Source organism: Drosophila albomicans, chromosome 3 (assembly GCF_009650485.2).
Source record: "Drosophila albomicans strain 15112-1751.03 chromosome 3, ASM965048v2, whole genome shotgun sequence".
Lineage (NCBI taxonomy): Eukaryota > Metazoa > Arthropoda > Insecta > Diptera > Drosophilidae > Drosophila > Drosophila albomicans.
In genome coordinates, this window is record NC_047629.2 from 31,627,266 (window position 1) to 31,651,600 (window position 24,335).

General features: G+C 41.3%; 5 protein-coding genes across 8 annotated transcripts; 3 read left to right on the top strand and 2 right to left on the bottom strand.

Moving 5' to 3' along the window:
- The first annotated feature begins 101 nt into the window (after positions 1–101).
- LOC117572682 (SR-related and CTD-associated factor 4) lies at positions 102–8,177 on the top strand. Of its 4 annotated transcripts, none has more exons than XM_034255716.2 (9): positions 131–344; positions 603–1,193; positions 1,354–1,671; positions 1,805–1,957; positions 2,016–2,120; positions 3,083–3,392; positions 4,770–6,029; positions 6,099–6,386; positions 6,448–8,177. In XM_034255716.2, the coding sequence occupies exons 1-9, from the start codon at positions 315–317 to the stop codon at positions 7,458–7,460; spliced, it is 4,068 nt and encodes a 1,355-aa protein (XP_034111607.1). In that variant the 5' UTR covers positions 131–314; the 3' UTR covers positions 7,461–8,177. The 4 variants fall into 4 exon arrangements, with proteins under 4 accessions (XP_034111610.1, XP_034111607.1, XP_034111608.1 ...); XM_034255717.2 differs by having other exon boundaries at positions 1,357–1,671; XM_034255718.2 differs by lacking the exon at positions 1,354–1,671 and having other exon boundaries at positions 134–344.
- A 721-nt stretch (positions 8,178–8,898) lies between these two features.
- On the top strand, positions 8,899–19,122 carry LOC117568263 (macoilin). The gene is given in 12 exon segments (XM_034248751.2): positions 8,899–9,070; positions 12,190–12,768; positions 14,056–14,200; positions 14,282–14,408; positions 14,476–14,602; positions 14,671–15,329; positions 15,948–16,229; positions 16,299–16,409; positions 16,487–17,172; positions 17,237–17,429; positions 17,495–17,601; positions 17,603–19,122. Coding segments are annotated over 11 exon segments (2,952 nt in total). The 5' UTR covers positions 8,899–9,070; positions 12,190–12,688; the 3' UTR covers positions 18,038–19,122.
- A 288-nt stretch (positions 19,123–19,410) lies between these two features.
- On the top strand, positions 19,411–19,988 carry LOC117570858 (uncharacterized). The gene is made up of 2 exons (XM_034252738.2): positions 19,411–19,560; positions 19,618–19,988. The coding sequence occupies exons 1-2, from the start codon at positions 19,488–19,490 to the stop codon at positions 19,899–19,901; spliced, it is 357 nt and encodes a 118-aa protein (XP_034108629.1). The 5' UTR covers positions 19,411–19,487; the 3' UTR covers positions 19,902–19,988.
- Positions 19,981–21,474, bottom strand: LOC117570857 (high mobility group protein 20A). The gene is made up of 2 exons (XM_034252737.2): positions 20,873–21,474; positions 19,981–20,803 (listed from the first exon to the last, which is right to left on the bottom strand). Exons 1-2 carry the CDS (start codon positions 21,313–21,315, stop codon positions 20,056–20,058), a joined length of 1,191 nt encoding a protein of 396 aa, XP_034108628.1. The 5' UTR covers positions 21,316–21,474; the 3' UTR covers positions 19,981–20,055.
- A 359-nt stretch (positions 21,475–21,833) lies between these two features.
- Positions 21,834–24,239, bottom strand: LOC117568754 (uncharacterized). Its single transcript, XM_034249580.2, is given in 3 exon segments — positions 21,834–23,238; positions 23,241–23,574; positions 23,638–24,239. Coding segments are annotated over 3 exon segments (1,566 nt in total). The 5' UTR covers positions 23,904–24,239; the 3' UTR covers positions 21,834–22,272.
- Between the last annotated feature and the right edge of the window lie 96 nt (positions 24,240–24,335).

Genomic DNA, 24,335 nt, shown 5'->3' on the forward strand with positions numbered 1-24,335 from the left:
ATTTTCCATAGATGTGTTTTATTTTACTGTATATTCGATAATCGAATGATTTAAAAACTTTGCGATAGCTTTGTGTAGCTATTCAAAATAAATAAATATGTGTGCGCTCTATCGATAGACAGTCGATATCAGCAATTAGCATCCCTACGAAGAGGCAGCCATTTTTTCACGCTTCCATCCGAAAAATTTTGTGAAAATTGTGGAAAAAATTTGTGCGAAAGCAGAGAAAATAAGATATACAGTGTCCACATACTGAAATATTATGCAAATTTGAAGATTGTGCGTGCGTGTAGTGTGTGAACATCGAAACAAGCATGGAGACGGTCGTTGCATTCAATAATGAGGTAAGTTAAAAAAGCAGCCGCCATACACACATGCATGAATTTACCTGGATATTCACATACATATTTATGTACAAAGCTCTGTGTTTGTATGAGTGTGACAAATGTAGTTGTGTAATTTAATTCGTATACAAATGCAATTACAACGCCTTGTGTATGTAAATATTGTCAGAAGCAGTTTGATGCGCGTCCTGCACAACAACAACATCTCACGCTCTTATACATTTCTTAAACACATTTGTATTTTTTGTAATTTTATAGCTCTCCGGGCTCTATGATAGCCGGCCGCCCATATCAAAGGCTAAAATGGCCGCCATCACAAAGTCGGCAATGCGTGCAATTAAATTCTACAAACATGTCGTGCAGAGTGTCGAAAAGTTTATACTCAAATGCAAGCCGGAGTACAAAGTGCCCGGTCTGTATGTCATCGATTCGATTGTGCGCCAATCCCGCCATCAATACGGCACCGAGAAAGACGTTTTTGCTCCACGATTCCAACGCAATTTGACGGATACATTTGCGAATCTGTTTCGTTGTGCGCCCGAAGATAAAAGTCGCATCATTCGAGTGCTAAATCTGTGGCAGAAGAACAATGTCTTCAAATCGGATGTGATACAGCCGATATTTGATTTGGCTGATCCGAGTCATCCCATTTATCACCAAATGCCACCCATTGTGGGTGCGGGCAATCTAAGCTCTGGTCCCGGACCAAGCGGCAGCGGTGGAACCATCAATTTATCGGATATCTCGAGTGGCAATGCGGCTAATGGTTTAAACGCCTCCGGAATGAGCAACATGGACCTGAGCTCTGTTGTCGATGATAGCATGGGTGGTGCTATGCCGGATTTGTCGGTGAGTGAGCGGCATCAGTAGTTAATAAAGCGGTGAAACTTTGACTGCAGTAGTTGACTTGCTAACCAGATTTTTAAGTGGCTTCTTGGTGGTTTTTGGTATTAACATTACTCTATTTACTTGCCTCTCTGGCGCATGTCTTGCCTCCATCGACAATTAGCAGCTAAGCCATGATAAATGCTCGAGCTCAAGTCGGCGGCACATGGAGCAGCATTATATGAAGCGGCAGCAACAACAGCATCAGCATAATTTATCGCAAACTGTTTCTTCGTCCGGATCGAAGAGTCGTTTTGATTGTGGTCCCAGCAGCAAATCGCATCATCACAACAAGTATGGCAAGAGTAGCAGTTCGCATGATCTGGACTATGATGTGCGTGAAATACTTGATGACGACGATGGCGATATGATGATGTCAATGGGCGATGATCATCATTGCATGGGTGATGACTCGCCGCCAGGCTCAACCAACTTGCTCGATGTATGCAGCATACAAATGCATATTTCTTTTGCTTTATATATTTTTTGTTTGTGTAACTTTATAGTTTTTATAGTTTGTTTATATATTGCGCTTAATTTTATTTGCATTATTTAATTGCTACCTTTTTTTACAGAACAATAATCTGAAACAGCTGCTCAACGATCCCAATGTGCTGCGTCAGCTGCAAACGTTGCAGAATTTTCAGAAATTCAAACAGCAAGAGGAGAACCAAAAACATCGCTATCCAGACGATGCACTGCAGCAGCATTTGCAGAACGTACTGAAGGTGCGTCAACGATAATAATCCATAAAGTTTGTGTTGTTTACCATTTATTACCGTTTAGGGTACAGCCGGAATGCCGCCAGGTGTGGCCATGGGACTTGGCCATAGTGATGTCACGGACATGAACAAAGATGTGGAATTCATATCGGAACAGCAACCCATTGAGGTACCTTCTTAACTACAACTTATTCTTCTCTACTATCGTAATTTCTTTAGAGTAGTCCGCATCCTTGTTTTACTGTTTCTCTATGAAAATGGAATTCTGGTCGACAAATTTACAAATGCGAATTCCATTTCCATAGTGTCGAACAGATGCTGCTGACGTGCCCAAATTGTTGTTATACCGGAGAGTTCCGATTGGCCAATATATATTCTTAAAAATATATATATCTATATAAATTGGGAGAAAGGCTACTAATTATGTGTAAAGTCAAACACTAATTGAATTTATTTACATTTAAATGGGGCTAGATATTTTGTGTTATTTGCCCAAGAATTAACGTTTAGATCAATTTAAATTTAAATTTAAAAAATTGAAATATTGCAATTTATGCTTATGCAAAATACGTTTGAAAATGGTTAAAGCAAGTTCGCCCCAAAGGTAAGGTTTTTAACTATACGTACATGAAATGCCGACGGAAGCGAAATCCCGATGCTAGAAGCCCAGTATAACAACGTTTGGTAAGTTCCCTAATATGTAAACCACAACAATTGAAAGTCGATTGTAAATTCAATCAATGCAATTTGCCAAATTTCCATCAAAACAAAATGAACAAGAAAAGTTGCTCTAAAACGCATCGATAAGAAATAAGAATACCAAAATACAAACACAAAAAAAAAATGCCAAAGTTATAGTAAAGAACCGTCGACCAATATCAAAGACCAAACAAAACCACACGTCAACACGCCAAGAATGCAGTTGTAAATGAGAAATGTATAATTTGTAGTCAACAACTAATCCTCTCCTACAAACTAACCATCAATCTCCCATTCTAAATCCTGTCCTTATCTTAAATTCTCCAAACGCTCCGCATTATTTGTTTTATGCTTACAATGTTAACGTTTATATCACATTACTCTCTCTTTCTCTCTTGAATTTTTTTTGTTGCAAAACCTTTCAACGTTCAGGTTATCAATCTGGATGGCGCCGATTCTCGTAGTCCAACACCCGATCGTGATCGTTACAAGCGCAGTCGACGCAGCAGCCGCAGCCGATCGCCCCGTAGCCGCGGAGGTGGCAATAACAATGATCGTGATCGTGGGAGTCGCAGGCGCAATTCCAGATCACGGAGCCGATCGCCACGTTCAAGCCGTAGACGTGGATCCCGTGATCGTGATCGTATGGATCGTAGCACTCGTGATAAGGAGCGTGATCGTGAGCATGAGCGTGAGCGCCGAAAGAAGGGATTACCCGATATTAAAAAGGATCATCTGAGTGGTAAATATGCCCGCCCGTAATCTAACGCAACGTGATACGTATCATAACACATTCAAAAGATGGCATTGATAGCAATCAAAAAGCTATGCAAACTCCTTGCATAGCTCTTTGATTCGTCGTTTATTTTGTTGTTGTCAATTTTTGCTTGGTTAATACTAAATTGCACATTTCTTCTTTTTCTACAGCTCCTTGGCTTGGTTGACGTGTGTGTGTGTGTTGTAGCTTTAGTGGTGCTTGCACTTAAAACTTGAACAGTTCTTACTATCTGGCATTTTTTAAATTCACAAAATACCCCAAACTGCCCCTGACGCGTTTATGAGCAAAGTTTTCCTTGTGTTTTTTTTTTTTTTTTTTTGTTTTTTGGCAACCTACTTAAACATTAGGCATAATAATGTACCCATATTACAAAGTGTAAATAGTACATGTACCTTTTAGCAAATACTGTCTATCATTAACTGCAACAATTGCTTGCTAAGTAAATTTACGCTACTATAATGAACCAATTGACTTGTACATGAAGTGATTTATTTGTTGATGTACTTTTTAAATAGGAATTGTACTATTCAACAAATGTACCATTTATAAAAAGTACTTTTAGCGAATGAACCATTATACCATTAACCTTTATATCAATTGTCATGTACTTTAACCGATCAAATGTACATCAATTGTACCTTTCAAGGTCATCATACATAAACGTTTTAGATTTACCAACTGATAAGTTTACTTCTTTTTACTTCTTTACTTCTACTTTTTACTTCTCAAAATATTGGTATTATATATGAACAAATAACTAAATATATTTATTTCACTCAAGTTGGCTCACTATTTTAAAATTATCATACAATTTTAAAGTGAATTTCATCGAATACCTCGAGACCTTGTTAAATAAGAGTCGGATGTCATCTCTGTATTCCGTTGCTTAAAACGATGACATTTAAAAATTCTTCTTTAATATAAAAACTAGAAGTAACCTACACTCAAAGACCAAGCCCAAGGATCTTAATTCTTCGTATAGTTAAAATTAAATAACATATTTTCCTTCGTTTTGTGGTTTACATATGTTTCTTCCCGTTATTAAAGTTCAGTAGTTTCTATTCAAATATATATCGGTGTGAAAAATTAAGAAAATAGTAATTTGAATATATGAAATGTTCGGAAAACCCAAATATTTCCAACTCAAGCCAATAATAATTCCTTCAACTCACAGTTATCAACTTTATTTGAATGATTTTTTGCTGAACTTGATAACCAGAAGAGGGAACTTAAAATGTGCATTTTAAAAATATTTATTTATTTCAATGTAAAAACGAATTACATGATATTTAATGCTAATATTCTTTGTTTATTTAATGCTAATATTCTTTGTTTGTACAGTTTGCAGCACAACGTTGTGGGTGGGCCATCTCTCGAAGCTGGTGTACCAAGAGGAATTGTCCGATACCTTCGGCGAATATGGCGATATCGTGAGCATTGATCAAATTGTACCGCGTGGATGCGCCTTCATAGTGATGAATCGGCGTCAGGATGCACACAAGGCCATGCAATCGCTGAAGAATCACAAGTTGCAAGGTCGTGCTATAACCATATCTTGGGCAGCTGGCAAAGGTGTCAAAAGCAAGGAGTGGAAGGACTTCTGGGACCTGGAACTCGGTGTCACGTACGTACCGTGGAACAAACTGAGTACGGACACCGATTTGGATAGCCTGGAAGAGGGCGGGATGTTTGACGAGGACACCATGCCTGGCTGGATGAAACAGAAAATCAATCAGGCGAAGAATGTCAAGGAAAACAAGGGAACTGGCCTACCCGGCGAGCTCAACGCCGGGCCACCAGTTGGTCCGCCAGGTTTGCTGTTTGGCATTGATACGACGCAGCCACCGCCGGTGGCACCGGCACCACATGGTGGACCAGGAGCACCGCCACCTGCACTGATGGGCATTGTGCCCGGTCAGTTCCAGATGGCACCGCCAATGGGCGGTCCGCCACCGCAACGCATGCTGGGACCGATGGGGCCAATGAATCATCCAATGGGTGGAATGGCAATGCCACCTAATATGGTGCCAGGCATGCCACCACCCATGATGATGCCACCGAACATGATGCCACCCGGTTTTCCGGGCATTGCTGGTCCGCCGCCCCATCCTTTGGGTTTGCCACCAGGGGCACAGTTTCCGCCACCGGGTGCCGTGCCACCGCCTATGGTAGCAATTGCGACTACGGCCAGCTCGGCGGCTGGCAATGTGAGTGACGATCAAATGGACATTGAAATGGAGCTGGAGGATGCGTCGCCGTCGGTGGCGCAGCAACAACAACAGGCGCCTAACTTTAGCCAACCGCCACCGATATTCGCGGGCGCCGCTGCGCCTTCCAACAACGTGGAAGCCGTTGTCGCCGCTGCAGCTAATGAACTGTTTCAGCGGGAGCGTGCACGCGGAGCTGGTGGCGGCTCTTCACGTTGGGGCGGTCGCGATGACATTGCTGAGGCTTCGGAGCGCTGGCGCAACGAGAACGGTGGAGCAGGCGCAGGTGGACCACTGCCTCTTAGTGGTGCCTTCAATGAGGCACGCGCCAGGCTCAATCTCAACAGCATGGAGCACGGGAATATGCCACGCCCCGAGTTTATGGGTGGCGTAGGTAAGTTTTGCACACCAAAATTGCAGGATAAATTAGAGGAATTAGCTAATCTATTCTATCTATCTTCAGATTTCGATAACCGTTCTGGTGCAGGGCCACGTGGCATGGGACCTGGTGGACCACGTGGGGGCAACCATAACGCTGGTAATGGCGGTGGTGGAGTTGGAGGCGACTTCTTCCAACCGAATATGAATCAGAATCGCTTCAATCAGCCGACGAGCTTGATGCAGATGCGCATTCCGCCGCCAGCGGCATTTAATCAGCGGATGGGCGGACCTGGTGCTGGCAACGGCGTGGGACCAATGTTTATGCGCAATCAAGGAGGCGGCGGTCCAGGCGGCCGACAGCAAGGACCTGGTAAGTTTAACATATCAATACAGAGATTACAGATAATTTACGCAAGATTTTCATCTTACAGGTTTCTTTAATCCACGCAATCCCTTCAATGATAATCAACGTGGTCAAGGCGGACGTGGTGGTGGCAATCGTGGCAGCATGGGTGGTCGTGGAGGCCGCTGGAGTGATGACGAAGACGAGGGTGGCAAGAACAACAACAGCAATAACAACAATAACAACATCTTCAAGCGTCGTGGTGGCGGTGGCCCCGGTGGCCCTGGCAATCGATTCCGCGGCGAACGTGAGGGCGAAGATCGTCGCAGTGGCAACGGACGTGGTGCACGCGGTGGGCAGCGAAGCGAGGAACGTGAACGCGCGCCCAGCAACAATAGACGTGGCTCACGCGACGATAGCAATCGACACTCCGTAAGCTCGTCGGATGAGAACACTTTGCAGGGCAAGTCATCGTCAACATCAGGCGCGGAGGATGTTAAAAGCAAGCAGGCGGTGGCAGCGCCATCAGCAAGTAATTCATCGAAGGTGGACACAGAAGAGGATTGGGATCGTGAGCTACAGGAATACGATGCGAGAATGGAGGCACAACAAGCAGCCGAGGCTGCTGCAGCTGAGGCCGCTGCTGCCGGTGTTGCTGCTGTCGATGTAGCTGTAACTGAAAGTGCGAATGAGGAGCGGCACGACAATGCGGGAGAAACATTGACCGAGACTGCACCGACAACAGAGACGGAAGAGTTTGCCAGACCCGCTGTGCAGCATAACACAGAGGCTCCCAAGCCAAAGGCAGCATCTCCCATCTGTACACCGCTATACGATGAATTGCCACCACCAGCAGCAGCCGTTGATGTACCTGCGGCAGAGCCTCGACAAGTCGAGCAGCTCATGGAGGAAACTCTTCCAAAGAATAATACTCCCCCGCGAGCAGCTGAAGAAGAGGTGGCACCAAAACCAGAAGTGCAACAGTTGGAAACTCCATTTGAAGCCGCTCCTGCTGCTGCCCTAGAGTCGACAAAAGCGAAAGAGGATGGTGCCGAACCAGTTGCCAATGCCCAGCCAGAAGTCGAGGCTGCAGACTCATAGAAAAATGCCAGCCAGGCAGCAAAAGGAAGGACAGAAACTATGAAGTGTGTACCACAATAGAGTGGGGGATGCATGTTAGTCGAGATATGTGTAATTTATGAATCCCTTGCATATAATTTATGTGTGGTTGTGTGTAGAAGAACACAGCCAACGAAATACAAAGTTTTAGCTTGAGATTACGCATTTGTTGAGACTTTAGACGTGACGACAGTCTGCACCATTCTTGCTAGGCTATAAGGCGCTTTATTTTTATTATCATTATAAACAATTCACCTATTTTAAGGCTTTGTTGCCACCAAATCACTACTCAACACCTCTGAATCCAATTGTTGGCATCAGAAAATTGTCTTTTCGATACAATTAATGCATGTATGATATATTGAAAAGACAAAACGTAAAGTCAAAATGAAGCAAAAGCAAAAAATAACTTATCATTTAAAAAGGAGGCGCAAAGGAACAAACATAAACTGTAGCAAATAATTAGAGAATAAAATGTATGGACGAAAATGACAGATAGACAGAGAAAACAGCCACGCTTGAAATGTTTATAATTTTGTTATGTATATAATTTTAAGCAGATATTTAAAACATAAATTGTTTCTTATGCGCAGAATATAAGTACACGTATAGTAATGTACAATTTAAATATGAGAATATTACCAATACTATTAAAGAGAAAATAAAACAAAAGCAGACAGTTGACTTAAAAATGTACAACTTTCTAGTGTTCAATACTAATGGGTGAAATTCGCGGAAATTGTAGTACTGAACTGCAATTAATTTGTATTTTGCGCTTAAGCTTAAAAATTTTTAAACAAATTCTAAAAGGTGACAGGGCTCCCTTAACAAACATTTCATATGCGCAGCTGCAACTCTATAACAGCAACGCAACTTATTAGGCAAGATTAATAATATAGCAGAAAATATCGAAGTTAGATATTGTGTTAAATAACAATTCTCTAAGACATTTTGCATATAGCAAAAGTCTTTGCGCATTACATATGAATACATAGGTGTAAAAACATCTATTTATGTTGACCTCGATGGTTTATAAAAATAAATAAAAAATGTACAAGCATATAAAAAAAAGCAAAAAACGAGACGTTTTAAATTTCGCGCCTATCACAAATGTTTAGGAAATATACCAAGTTTTTTTGGTATAGACTTTCGCGTTGAAGCGCATGTTTTGAAATGTTTGATTATGGTCACACTCCAAAGCTGGAGCCACTCTTTAGCCTACTACTACTAGACTACTCTTTATTTGGTAAAAGAAAGATGCCAAGTTCATCCAACAGTTTGTTTTAGTTAATAATAAACAACCCATAGTTAATTTCCGTATATTAATTCGCTTTAAAAAAACATCGATGTCTGCCATAAAAATCGATGTTTAACATAAAGTTCTCAAAACATCGATGCATCGATAGTGCCATCGATGGATGTTTCTCCACCTCTAGTTGCGCGTCATTTTAGAGCGTGAATTTTCGTTCGATTCGGTAAAATAACGAAAAAAGCTAATCAATAATATAAGTGTTTTACAAAAACGAAATTTTGCTAAATGATATAATGTGCTGACTGAAAGTGTATAACTCCAAAACTACGCTGAACTACGAGTAAATGAAAATTTTAGTTTCTCTGTGCCAAAGAATTTACACACACACTCACATATACATACATACTTACTTACGTGCATACACATGCATATATATGTAGGTACATGTGTATCAATAGCTGCTGTAAGAAAATGTGCAAAATTTATTTAAAATATATATATATATGTGCAAATATGTATATCCATTACAATGAGAATTGTTAAAAATCATTGCCGAACATATTAGACTCTCTGTTTAAATTGTTAGCAATAGCGTCGTGGCAAAATATAGTGCAAAAATAGTGTGAGTCGTCGAACATACAAATCGTGTACATTTTTGCTACAAATAAAATAAAACAAGTACAAATATGCACCTATGTGTTTGTATGTATATATGTTCATTTGAATATACAAATACAGACGTATGCATACACATAAGAGGACGCGTGTGTGTGTGTGTAGAGTGTGAAAAATACATAAATATATGCATACATAGGGGCAGCCGCCAACAAACCCCACATAACACTCACACATCCAAGTGTGCGTGAATGTGACTGTAAATGTAGTGCAAAAAGGCAACGTAACCGCTGACGTCGCGACGTCGGTAGCTGGGGCTGCTGTCACATCCAGGAGTAGAGCAGCGTCAGCATCCTTGTTTCGTTTCCTGTAAACGAACAAGCAGCGCTCTTTCTCTCTTTTTCTTGCTGTCTGCGCTCTGCAAATGTGAATTGTGGATGCTGTTCATCTGCTGCCACCCACAGCAACAGCACAGAGACTAGTGTAGCTTCAAGCCACACAAGCTTTACAGTCGCAGTCCACACACACGCACAAACACAGCGCTGTGTATTTTGAGCAACTTTTCACTTTTCGCTCAATAGTCGTTGTTATTGGTTGTATATTGTGTGTACAATTTGTTTATGCTATACATATATTTGTAAATCCAAGGCGATTTCGTTAGTCCCAGAGTTTCGATTATTATCGAATCGAAACCGGCGACAGCAATAAATGTTCGTATGTGTGTGAGAGAGTGCATTAAAAAGAATATTTTACCCAAAACCGATTAAATTCATATGTACATACTATAAATAAATAAAGCAGTGTATAAATATAAATACTTTGATGTGTGGATCTTGACACTGCAATGTCTTGTATCCCGCTAAAATAAATATGAAATAAAAATACACACATACACATGCATGCACATGCAACGCGCGCATTGCAATGCAAAATAGTGCAAAAAATATACATACATGCATGCATACATGTGTGTATGTATGTATTTAAAGTTCTTTAGCCTTTCGCTTGAGTTGTTGATTTTTCGTTTTTATCTGTGTGAAAAGTGACTTGTCACTTGCATCATTTAATAATTGTGTTAAAAATTACTATTGGCTAAAAAGCAATTATCAGCCAAGGACTTAACAGCGTTTTAACATTGAAGACAATTCGATTACCGTTCAACTATTTACAGCGTGTTAACAATTTGAATTCTGTTCAACTAGTTTGGCGTGAGTGTTTATGTGTGTATCATAGCTAATCTCAATTGGAGTGCAATAAGTAGCAACAGTATATACACGATGTAAGGAACATATATGGATATTTTCGCTCATTTCCTAAACGAGAAGCTCATCAATACGTCTCGTTAATTGTGCAATATTTAATTTACGTTTAAATAGCCATTTTGTGTATGTCGTCGTCGTGCTCTCTACCAATAGTTTAATCATTTACATACATACAAACGTAATATATGCACACACGTCTGCATTAATGTATGTATGTATGTAAGCTCAGCTTCCGTCAAAACGTTTTTGTATGATGATGCGCTCCACTTTTGGATGCTATTTATAAACGTTTTTCCTTACGTGTATTTGTGTTTGAATGTGTGTACAATCAGACATACACATGGGCACACAAACACATGCGCAAGGCTTTGATTGCTCTGCCTCTTCTTCTTCGACTATCGAAGCTGCTTCCTTCAAATCTGCATACATAGTTCCGCTTCCGTCCAAGCGAAAATTTTGCTTGCGTTCAGTTTAGCGCAGTCGCAGACAGTCTGGCCACACTGTGTAAACGGATTGAAAGCAAGTGTGTGTATGTTTTTATGCATGTGTGTTTGTATGAGAGAGTCAGACAATCACATTTAACTTACCGGGCAGCAGCAGCAGCATCCACATGTTGAGGCGCGTGCAGTTGCCGCTTCTTTCTTTTTGCCTTTTTCCAGTTACCCAAATACATATACATACATAAACACACGTGCATGAACACGCATGCACACATCCATAATATCCCGTCGTCTCGATTACAGGTCGCATCCCGTTTTAAGTGCTTTGCAGAATGACATGCAGAAATACATAATGATGAAATAGTGTTTAGAATCATTAGTTACATCTACAACTTAGGAAGATGATAATTGAGGTTGATCAACTAAAATGTAATTATATTGTATAGGATTACTGCAGGGTATATAAACAGTCGTGTCGCAAGCATATAACTTTTACATGTTGTTTATTATTGTTTTGGTTGGCGAACTTTTATTTTGGCACACAAATCCATACATATGTATGTATGTATGTATTTGCAAGTACATGCATGCATAAGCTGCCTCTTTTTTTTGTTTTTATTTGAATTGCAATTTTATTATGATTTTGTTTTATGCGTCCGTTCAAGTTGAATGTCACCTGTTCTGTTAGATGCATCGGAGGAGCACAAGTGGAGCAGCTTTTACTTAACATATACATAACAGAGATCGCAATTCTGTAAAGCAGCTGATCAGGTGTTGTTGTTGTTGTGGCTCATTTAAACAATTAATAGGTAAATACGGTAATTCGGGTACGTCTACAAGAGATGATTTTATTTATATATACTAAATGGCTTGACCGCATTACAAAACCAACTGCGACGCCCACTACAACAACAGCAAGAAAGCGAACGACTGAAAAGAATAGATAGTTTACTTAAAAATAGTTTCGAAACAAATAAAAGCGTTGCCCTCTTCTTTGGCAGTTTGTATTAGCCTAAAAATGCAACTTACTCTAAAGGAAGCAATTCTTATAGCAACGATGTATACGTGTGTGTTTGTGTTTGCGCACATATGGAAAAGTCTCGCTGCTCTTCATAATGTATTTCTCTTATGTGTATTTGCAGTTAAGAACTGAAAGCCGGCTCAGCGGGAGGTAAATTTTGCATACGCGTGAGATGTGAGGAAATGCCGCGCCGGCAGCAGCAGCAGCAGCCATATCGATGTCGACAGCGTCAAAGTCAGCGTCAACCAGAAGCAGAAGCAGCAACAACTTTATCTTTAACTACAACAACAACTATAATATATAATACGAGAGCTAGCATAATTAAATAAGTGTCAGCGGATCGACTGATCTGATAAATTAAGTGCAAAAAAGTGAACGCAGTGCGAAAAAGAGCGTCCGAAACAATTAATTAATTAATTCATTTAATCAATTAAACAACAACAACAGCATCAAGCAAGCAGAGGAGGCGAGCGAAAGTTTACACACCAAGCACATCCAATAAACAAAAGTGATTAAATCGCGAGTTTTTGCGATAACCAGATACACAAGCGAACATACAAATATAAATATACATATACATACATATATATATATCAACTACTAAGAAACGTGCAGCAAAAATGAAGCGACGCAATGCGGATTGTGGCAAATTGCGGCGGCCAATGAAACGGAACAAAATCACAGAGGGCATGTATGGCAGGTATGATTATTGCACAATTCATGTACGCACTATAAATATGAATCTTAATACATACATACATTGCATTTATTTATTTTATAAATACATCGAAATATATTTGCGCGAAGCTACATCGCGCAATACATAATTCGACATTTGGGAGTTGTTTACGAAACGTTTAAAGCAGCGAGAGATTACCAAGACAGAAAGCTGAATTTACGACTGCTCGACTATGAGATACCCGCTAGGCAAAATCAAGTGACCGTAATGCCTTTGGTTTACATAGTATTCAATACTTATTCCTAATACAATTTACAACTATATTTCTGATCATAATATTCTTAGAATGTTAGGATTTTCGAATATTATTGAAAGGGCTTACATATCTAAGTACGAACAAAAGTTTTATTTTCATCAAATTTTATGTTTCTAGTTCATATAGTTCCTGATATGTACGTATTTACATTGAATTCCGTCCAGACACAGCTTTGTCAGCTTTGGATTTAAATTAATTTATTTTATAAAACTGAAAGGAGTATTGTCTCCAAATTTAGTCAATCTATGCCATATAGTACATGACATGTTTATATAGACGATAGAACTAAATGACTTACTTTTGTGACTAATAAAATTACTTTATTGAAGCTGGAGCTTCATCCGTAGTTTTAATAAATACATTTTCTGTTTCCCACAAATAAATATACCCGTCTTTCCTAAAAAAAAACGGGCATACATATTTCACGCCACTCTAACAGTGATTAAAGCGTATCGACTAGTCGAGCACGCATGTCTCAAATAGACATATAATTGATGTTTTGTGCTTATTCTGGTTTTATTACGCATTTATTTGTTTGTTTACCTTTTGATTTTGCATAGTATACTTTAAATATGTATAGATGTTGTACATATATGAGACGCTATTCTCTTTTGGGGCTTTGTCACGCCGCGTGCCAATCAAATTAAATAATTCACTGCTGACGTCGTCGGCGATTACGGTGAACTAAAGAGTGTATGATAGAGGCAGAGAGTGAGAGAGAGAGAGAAGGTGAGAAATCGTTAAAATATGTTTAATTTAGTAGATGCAGTAAGCCTAAAGAGGCTTTTAAGAGAGGTAGTATACGTTTATGATATCATTAACATTCAGGAAAATTATGGAGAAAATGCAAAAAAAAAATGATTATATTTATTTAAAGAAATAATATTGATATCATTTTGTTGAAAGAAATACTGAATTTAATAAAATTGAATACATATATTCATTTCTCTATACTCGCAACTAATTAATTTATGTATTCTTGTCATTTGCAGCACAACTGTCTTATACATGAAATTCCTAATACTTTGGGCTATTGTGATGGTAGCCGACTTTATGTTTATGTTCCGATTTGAATTCTTATGGCCATTCTGGCTGCTCCTTCGCTCCGTGCACGATTCCTTTAAGTACAAGGGACTGGTCAGTAGACGCAGCCAATTGCTTTTATCTTCAATTTTATTTGATTAGCTATTAATGTTATTATTATTGTTGCTGCTGCAGGCATTTTCCGTGCTATTTGTGTGTATTGCAATAACATCGGATCTGGTGTGTTTGTTCTTCATACCCGTGCATTGGCTGCTCTTTGCGGCCAGCACATACGTCTGGGTGCAGTACGTCTGGCATACAGGTGTGTATCGCAATGATGATGATGATTGCCATTGTTTTGATAATAATGACGAACAATGAACTTGCAGATAAGGGCATCTGTTTGCCGACTATAATACTCTGGATGTTGTTTGTCTACCTGGAGGTGGGCATTCGATGGAAAGACAGTCGCCATATGCCACATTTGGATCTTTGCCGGCCATTTGCCGCCCACTGGTGAGTGCTCGAGACACTTTGCTGCGCCTCACAACAAGTATGTGCTAAATGAATGTTGTTATTTTTAGCATTGGCTATCCGGTGGTTACGCTTGGCTTTGGCTTCAAGAGCTACGTGGGCTATCGCATGCGACAGCGGAAGCAACGTGAGGTGGCCAAGGAGAACGAGTTCTATATGCAGCTGTTGCAGCAAGCCTTGCCCGCCGAGGAGGCCACGGAGGAGGCTCAATCAGCGGCACAGACAGCAGCGCCTGTCGTCACATCGGCGGCCAGCGGTACAGTTGTTGTTGTGGCAAATGGCACAAGTGGTGGGCCAGCAGCGCTGGCAGCCGCATCGTCTGCATCGCAGGCGGCAAATGGTGTATTGGCAACAGCGACGCAAGCACAAAACCATCACGAGCATCATCATAGCGGCGGCGCCGGCGCCGGCAGCAGCAGTAGCAACAATAGTAATCACCAACATCATCATCATCATCACAATCACAATAACAACAATAATAATAATAACAATAGTAGCAACAGCAGTAGCAGCCAACACAGCAAGGATGGCAACAGTAATGGCGACAATAGCACAACGACAACAGGCGCCACATCATCGTCATCGGGAGCCGCCAGTGCGGCAGCTTCGTCATCGTCGCCTGCATCATCCTTATCATCCACAAACACATCAGGCTCAACGTCAGCCAAGCAATCGAATGCGACCAGCTTAGCAGCAGCAGCCACAACAGGTGCGCGGTCTCTTATAACTATGATTCCATCCTTTGATTTACCCACACAAACTATCACAAACCACTCTGCTATCATATGTTGTAATCAGAAACTAACAAACGCTTATCGCGCAGCCTGGCAACCAGGCACAACATGAACAGACTTACAGTTGTTGGATTGTGTGTGTGTGAAAATCAATAAAAATCAATCATGTTTGTTTTACAGTATAATATCAGTTATGTGCTGCACCGTTTTTATGCGGATACATGCTTAAGCTCAACATAATTGATATCTCCTCGTTGACTAAATTTAATGAATACGAAGTCGTTTAAAGTTATCGAAACTGTCTAGAATTAGTTGATCATAGAATGCATCTATTCTATTTCTGCTATAAATAGAATGCTTGCTGCATTTTTTTTTATATTTATAATATGTCGAAAGATATTAAGTAATTTTTCTTAAAGAATTTCATTTAGAAATAGGAATTTGGGTTTTATTTTACTCTGGTATTCATTAAAGTCTTTATAATGTGTTTCGCTACTAAACATTGTATTTAGGTATTAGTTTATTTTTAAACTTTTTTTTTTTGAATTCCATTCTCAATCAATAAATTTCACATTGTTCATTTTGGTCTGCAGCAAATGGACACGCTGGTGGTGGCTCAAGGAATCATCGTCGCAGCATGGACAAGGACAAGCATCGCAATAAAAGCGACACGGCCGACAATGAGCACAACAACGGTAGCACGCGGCATGCTGGCGGCAAGAATAGTAGCAACAGCAGCAACAGTTATCATCAGGCGGATGGAAATTCGACCACAACAAGTAATAACAGTAAGGAGAAGTCAGACTGGGATAGTGGCAGCAATGCCAACTATCAACAACAACAACAACAGCAACAGGGGGCAAAGGACAAACATGGTGCATTGAACAACAAAAAAGTGCTCAATGCAAAACAAATTGATAGCGTCCCCTTGTCGTCTATTGCAGACAAAAAGGCGCACAACAATGCTGTCAGCAATGGCAACGTTCTGCAGTTCGATACGGACGAAACGGCTCCGACCGTTGAGGCAACGCCGCAAGTAGAGAAGGCGTCCAAAGGTGAGTGATGCACTTGTCTAATGGTTAATGTGATATGCTTGATTGTAATGTGAAACTATTTGTGCGTTATATTTCAGGACGTCGCAATCGCGGTAAGAAGGACAATGCAGCCAAAGACAATCAGAGCCAACAGCAGGCACAACAGCAGCAAAAGGATAGCCCAGCAACTGCTGCTGCTAGCAACAGTAATGGAAACGGTGGCAACAACAATGATACCAGCTCGGTGTCCTCGTCAGCTAGCTCCACATCGAGCAATGCCGCTGCCGCTGCCATTTCACAGATTGCCAGCAAAGTAGTATCCAAGATATGCGAAACATGTCTCAAGCTCGAGGCCGATGTGAAGAAATATCGCGCCGAAATAAGCCATATGAAGCAAATTGAGAATGAGCTGCGTCAGAAGCTTGATGTCAACATGACCAGCAAGTCCAGTTTGCAGGCCAAGCAAAAGGAATGCGACGAGCTGGAGAAACGCATTCAGGAGCTGAACAATGCACGACATGCCGATATGCTCAGCCTTCAGACTGTCGAGCGTCGCCTCAACGAAGAGCGGCGTCAGAAGCAATCGCTAGACTCGCAGTTGGCTAACGAGAAGAAGGCACGCAAAGCGGCCGAGGAGAAGGCAGCGCGTCCCGAGTGTAGCTCGCAATGCAAGCAACGGCGCCAGCAAATTGATGAGGAGCTCAAACGTGTGCGCAACGATCTTAAACAGTGCGAGGAAGCCAAGCAGCTGGCTGTCGAACATGGTCGTAAATTCGAGCAGGAGGTAAGTTGGAAAACAAATATGCATATAAAGAATTGCGAAATGAATGTCGTGATATCTATTGCAGTATCGTATGCTAGAAGCCAAGGTTCGCAATCGGGAGACCACACAGGCAGATGCTGAGAGGCTGATGAATGCACTGGCCAACATACAGGAGAAGAACGCCATCCTGGAGAAGAATCTATCTGCAGAGACGAGAGTTAAGCTGGACTTGTTCTCGGCTCTGGGCGTGGCCAAGCGAAAACTCGAAATATCTGACAGTAAGTTCTACATCGAATAGCTGAAATTGTGACAGACTTCATCGTATGCTTGATTCATCCAACAGGTCATCGTCGTTCCAAGGAGGATGAGGTCATTGATCTCAAGGCAAAGATAGCACAGTTGTTGGCTGTTATGCCGGATACATTGTGCTTAAATACCGGACCGCACGGTCCCCGGCGGCAGCATGCTGCGCATGAACGATACACCTCCGCTACAACCAGGCGGACCGGGCCCGTCCTCGCCAATGCTCAGCATGAGCGCTGCTCAAGAGTATCAACAGCATCAGCAGCAGCAGCATCAACAACATCAGCAGCAGCAACATCCACATCAGCAACACCAACCGCATCCACATCAGCAGCAACAGCAGCAACAACAACAGCAGCAACAGCAGCAGCAGCAAGTTGTGCCAGTTTCCCAACAGCAACAGCAGCAACAAATGGTGCCCGTGAGCGTGGCAGCTGCATTGCATGTGGCCGCTGCTAATGTCGTTAATGGTGGTAATGGTCTCTCGACGCTGGATCCCAATGCTAGCGTTTATACGCCGAAGGCTGGTAACATGATGGTAGTTACGCCGGTGGGCATGAATCCCAATGGCGCGGATGCCTGACGCCAGCAGCAACATCAGCATCAACAGCAGCAGCAGCAGCAACAACAACAACAACAACAACAGCAGCAGCAGCAGCAACAACAACAACAGCAGCAGCAGCATCAGTCGTCGGCGGTCTCCTCATCGGCCGCCCCATCCTCACATCAACTAATGAGACGACAAGTTTGAGATTATTATACATTAAAAAGCAACAGCAAACTTCAAGAGCGACAGCAAACCGATTGATTTCGACTACAATAGTCAGGAGACAGACGGAGCATGGAGCAGATAGCAGTTTGCATATGATATGAATGAATGTCCGTACTAAACATAAGCAGTTTCCTTTTCAATTAACAGTATCACATAGAAAACGAACACAATTTTCCAAATACCAACAACCAACTACCAATTAACAATAATTCCCTTGAACACACATTCAAAGTTGTGCATTGCCAATACTGAAACACTTAAATATTGATATAACTGATTACTACAACTAGTTTGTTGATGGCATTCAAATTCCGAACATATGCTCAAATTGATTTCAAATATGCCATTAACTCGAAAGTCCCTTTAATTGTGGTGGCTTAAAGCGTAATCATTCCACCATAATACAAATAGTAATCAACTTTAATGCAAAACAACTTTCAACGAGGAAATCTCAATGTATCCTTGGCATTCAATTGTCAACTATTCGGTTCCACTTCCGCCTCCAATTATAAAAAGAAAAAACACAAAACACACAAATGAAACACTTGGCAAAACACTTTCTGCGAGATTTTGATTTTGATTTGATTTCATGAAATTTTAAAAATAATAAGAGAAAAATGCAAAAAAACAACCAATGTGAAAATTTTTGTATTTAACTTATGGAAAAAGAATACAATCTTTTTACTACTTATTACTATTAACAAAAAGCTGTGACAGAGAGAGAGAGAGATATAGAAAGTTGACCAACTTTAGTGATGGCCTTTGAATTTGGCGTAAAATTATGTTTGTTTATTTTTTTGCTGCCAAATTTTTGTGCTGCCTTCTTTCAATGGAATTTTTGAAGTCTGCGCCCTTGATTTATTATCTCATTAAATTATTTTTGTTATAAACTTTAATTGTACGCCTATTATTTAGCTATTAACTATTACTTTTTGGAAGAAAAACAAACAAAACGAAAACCAATTCTCTTTTTAAGTTTTAATTTATTTTTGCTGTTCCTAAAAATCGAGAAAAAACAAGTTGAAAATGCTTGAATTTAATTTGCGATAAAAATGAAAAAATGACTAATTTGTTTAATAAAAAAAAGAAATCATTTCGCTGCGTGAAGCTAGTAAATATTGTTTATGTTTTTTATTTCTTATTTTATATATGTATTTATTTAATCTTTTTATTTGATAACAGAGTAGGCGCTCAGAAGTTGAATTTTCAACTTCAACGAAAACAGTCTAGAGATTTTCAAAAGCTAAAAAAAAAATTGAAAATGATCTTTTATGTGCTACAGACAATCTCAACTACGCTAATCACCGCTCTGAGCACCATCTGGTTGGTTGAAGGTAAGCTTGAAGTCTCCTTTTTTTTAATGTAGCGATTGTCAAGCTGCCTTTACGCAGAGACCATGATCAACCTGATGATGTCGTGCTCTTTGATGGCGCTGCGCTTTGCCTGCCATCCGATGATGCTGCTGCCAATGCTACTGGGCACCTACTATGTGATCCGCAAAGTATGGCAACGTCGTCGGGTGACTGTTGAGGGCTCTGCAGATGGCACTGGGCTGCGCAATCTGCCGCGTACTCCACGCATCGGACCATATCGTAGTGTGGGCAGCATCTCGTCGCGCAGCAACGAGAGCTATGAGTGTGAAGTGTCCGAGGAGGAGACACGTCGCTGCTCGTAATTTACATTTGTGTTAAATTGATGTAATATGTGTTTCGTGAATAGATTTATTTTGTTCTTACTCTCTAGCAATGCAGCCGACAAAATACACGCGTGTCTTTATGTATATATATCATATGGGGAACTTAAAACTAAACTTAAACCCTGTCTTGATCCTATGGTCTATGCAGTGTTGCAGTGTCCATTTTGCCCAGCAGTTCGCTTACTTTCAGCAGCATGGCATTGTTCTGTTGTCCACTAACCATGCCAGCCAGATGCTGCAAATACTTGTCCACATTGTCAACACTCAATCCGCTGGGTTCCAACGGTGGCAACGTGATGCCATCCAGTGCACCAACAACTTTCTGCCGCAGCCCCTTGATGTAGGCCATTAAACGGGCGTTTTCCTCTTTCAGCTCGGCCACTTCGCCCATGACCTTGGCATGCCCGGTTTTGGTGTTATCTACATGCTGTTCCAGCACCGAATTTTGCTGCTCCAGGTCGGTCTTGGTCTTGCGCAGCAGTCGCAGCTCATTCTCCGTGCTGCGATTGTGTTCTATGAACTCGTTTGTGTAGATGGGAATCTCGCCAGCTGCAAAGGGACGTGGCAACGCAGCCACAGGATTAAATGCTCCTGCAACAGGCGGCTGCGGAGGCGGTGTTGGTGAACGTTTCACTTGTGCCAAGGGTATGTCATCTGGATCTGGCGTTGGCGCACTCTGCTGTTTGTTCAGCGGCGTCTTGGGATTTGATTTCCGTGGTGCAGCATGATTGCTGGGCAAATCATTGCTGGCAGCATTGTTGGTTGCTTTTTCCTTGGGCGTGCTGGCGTTCTTGGTGTCGAACACCTTTTTTGCCTTGGCCAACTCGTTGGCCACAATTTCAGGATGCTCTGTCAAAAACTTGTGCATTTGCTCCTGATATCTGCAAGGAAATCATTAGATTATATTGTTTAAATAAGGAGGTTTAAATAAACATCAAATAATTGCTTACAGTGCTTTGTCCTTGGCCGCCGCTTTCATGTACGGCGCCCTGCGATCCTCCGTTAGCTGATGCCATTCCTCGCCTATCATTTTCGTGTGCTCCAATGCTGTGCGATTTGGATGCTCCCGACGCAGTTGCTCCCGCCGATCGTTCATGAAGCGCACATACGAATTCAATGGCATTTTTGGTGCACCCGCCACATTAATGCGACGCTGGGTTAGTTTCTTTAGTTCGTTATCCAAATTGTTAGACGCGGCGCCCTTGGCTTTGCCTTTGATTTTCTTTTTTGCCCCTTTGCCGCCGCCGGGAGGAGGACTAAAATCATTGTCAACATCCGCACTGGATTTAGACAACAAATCTGCAGTTGTTTCTTCACCAGCAGGTTCGCAAGACTCGTTAGCTGTTGTGCTCCCTGAAGTTGCGTTAATTTTACTCTCTGACTTGCTATCCATGTTATTTTACTGTTCAATCCTCAAAAATGTTATTAAAACTGATTTACAAACAAGCTGATAAGAATACCAGGGTGGCACTAACACGCTAAAATACTAACAATATGCAGAGGTGTGTTGTGGGTATTCCTTAAACTGATATTTCACTGAAGTATCAGAGAAATTATCGATAATAATCGACTACTAAAATGGTATTAATATATTTTAAATTTCAAAAATATTATCGCATTTCTAATATTATAAGTTTAATTTAATGGCTTCCCTTTTTACTCTCATCATATTTATAAAACACATTTTGTGTGATGATTTATAAAAAGTTAATTTTTGTGAACTAGGTGGCAGCACTGGACTAACCCCAAACGTAAACACAATTGATAACATGCATACATACATACATATATTTAAACTTGTTTGTGTAATGACGTCATCAAGAGTGGCGCGATTTCGATAATCTATTATTTATGAATTTCATCAACAAGCCAGCAAAAATGTGCCAACGAACTCAAGTAAAAAATAAGATATTCCGCTTGTGGTGTTCATATATTTTGAATATACACATAGTTGTATACATGATTTGGGATAATTCTTTGAGCACATTGAAAATATTAAAATTACAAAAGTTTTTTTTTGTTTTTTTGTATTCTTATTATTAGCCTATGTGAATGACGGGTGTTACATATAAATAGAAACTTACAAACTTAACTGGGGACTTTGTTGTCAAAGTCCAATATCATATAAAGCCTTCGATGACAAAATTCTATACAATTTGAATGGGATTTTTCCCATTTTCAACAGCTACATCTTAATCAGCTTAAATACTACGAGCTTAAACAATTTACATAAATGAGGGCGGCCGGCCAATATTAAACATAAGTTAACAAATTAAGAGAGATATTGTTTTGTTGGATCCAACACATTTTTCAATGTGAAAAACATCAAATGAACGTTTACGAAGCAAACTTAAATCAAACTGGGAAATAGTTCATCGAAATTACTCTCCCAGGGAAAATCGTCATCTGTGTCCAAATTGGCCAGCGTCGTTGATGTGGGTGAGCCCAGTACTGACTCATACCCATGATCCGAGGTGGCCGAATGCATCGATTGCGCTGGTGACTTCGCCAATGGTGAAATGGCTTTGACACGCGGGCAGAGGAATCGATTGATGGGCTCGAAATTCAAATGACTCATGGTTTCATCATCCGAATCTTCCGTGGCATTGATCACGTTGAGATAAACTTGTGAGGGTGAGGTCGCTGGTTGTGGGCACTTCATAATAACATCAGTGGTGTCATCACCAGCGCTCACACCCTCACCATAGATGACCTCGACGGCCTCGTTCACTGGCACCGCATCGCCATCCATGACTATCGTTATAGAATTAGTTTTGGCATCATAGGTACCATAAACCGTGTCGGGTGTTGCGCTCTGCAAAAATGTAGCTGCTGAAATTGTAGTTGGCGTTGTTGCTTTTGTTGTCGTCTTCTTTTGTAGGTTTCCATTTATGTGTGACATCTGTTGCACACTTGGGCTGCTATTTTCAATGGTCGTCGTCGCTTTCTCTTCGCTATTTAGGCCATTAACTCTATCTCCGCCGGATTCCATGCACTCTGCTGTGGTCCCCACCACTGATCCAGGCAGTCGCTCAGGTTCGCTTGCCTCTTTGGGAGCAGGCGGGTCGCATTGGCCACCGCTTGTTTCCAGCTCTGCTGTGATATCTGCGAGCAGGCTCTCTGCCAGCTCTTCAAGTCGTCGCGCATCGAACTCTTCATCGTCGACGAGTAGCATGTCTTGTATAGAAGACAGAGCGCCACAATTCTCCAAAGCGAGGCCGTTGAGTTGTTGCTCTGCTTCAGCTCCTGGCGCAACATTGTCGGCACCAAAACACGCGCTGACGACTGTGTGTCCACTTGTGTACCCTGCTGCAGAGGGTCAGCATTGGATGCTGCAGATCCAGTGTTTGTGGACGCACAGCCCTCAGCGCCTGCATTTGTGTCGCATTCGCTGTTGCCATGGCTTTTTGTTGTGTTGTTGTTCTTAGCAATCTCCTTCATTTCGGCCAGCTCCTGTCGCAGGAGTTCAACTTCTGTGTCGAGCTTGTGGTTCTTTGCCATCAGCGACTCATTGATGCTCTGCAAGCTTTCGCATTTGTTTTGCAATATTTCAGTTTTCTCATTTAATTCCTTGATCTCATACTCCATTTCTTCCATACGTGCTTTCTTCCGGTCGCGACTTGTTTGTGCCGCCACGCGGTTCTTTAGTTTCCTAGAGTCAACAAAGGGTGTCATTAGCCATTTCTTTTTGAGCAAATCTCATATTAAAACTTACTTTCTTTGCACCTTTTCCTCCCACGACAAATGGTCCAGACGACGCTTCTTCGCCTTGACGGGCGCAGTGGGATTCGATGCCATTGTGTCCTCATCCGCCACACTGTTGTTGGATGAGGAAGCGTAGCCCGAACTGGATGGCGACGAGCTGCCCTTTAACAGCACAGCTGTTATGGGAGCCGGACGCAGCTTGGGCAATATGTTTAAATTTAATGTGGATCCAAGAGGCACACACTTGGTTAACAGAACTCCGTTGGCTGGTGCCATTTTAATATAAAATTAGATTATTGATTTATTTAAATATTTGTGATGATGAAAATTAAAATTTCATTTTTATAGAACTCTTTTGTTTGATTTAATTGCGATGTTTGTGCCGTGAGCTCTGAACTTTATCTGATTATATCTTTTGAGTTAAACCATTTGCAGCGATGTCTCAACAATATTTGCTGCTGCCGCTTCGTTGACCATTTGCTTTGTGGTTTTAATTTTCGTCATTGCCTTTACACTGTATACTCAGGTTTCTTCAACCTAATCTCACGCAATTTGTCTCAATCACCTTGTAATTCTGCGCACCAAAGTCTGAACTAAGACGGACGTGGAGCTTCTTGAATGGGTTTTCGTTAATTGTTGACGTGGCAGTTGGTGACTGGTCGATAGTGGTTGACAGGGTTGCAAACGATTCGATTTTAATCGATTCTC

Coding starts and splice junctions, on each gene's coding strand:
- LOC117572682 (XM_034255716.2), top strand. CDS start 315: ATGGAGACGGTCGTTGCATTCAATAATGAG. Junction 1,194..1,353: donor GTGCTATGCCGGATTTGTCG/GTGAGTGAGCGG, acceptor ATCGACAATTAG/CAGCTAAGCCATGATAAATG. Junction 1,958..2,015: donor ATTTGCAGAACGTACTGAAG/GTGCGTCAACGA, acceptor ATTACCGTTTAG/GGTACAGCCGGAATGCCGCC.
- LOC117570858 (XM_034252738.2), top strand. CDS start 19,488: ATGATCTTTTATGTGCTACAGACAATCTCAACTACGCTAATCACCGCT. Junction 19,561..19,617: donor CACCATCTGGTTGGTTGAAG/GTAAGCTTGAAG, acceptor GCCTTTACGCAG/AGACCATGATCAACCTGATG.
- LOC117570857 (XM_034252737.2), bottom strand. CDS start 21,315: ATGGATAGCAAGTCAGAGAGTAAAATTAACGCAACTTCAGGGAGCACA. Junction 20,804..20,872: donor GCGGCCAAGGACAAAGCACT/GTAAGCAATTAT, acceptor ATTTCCTTGCAG/ATATCAGGAGCAAATGCACA.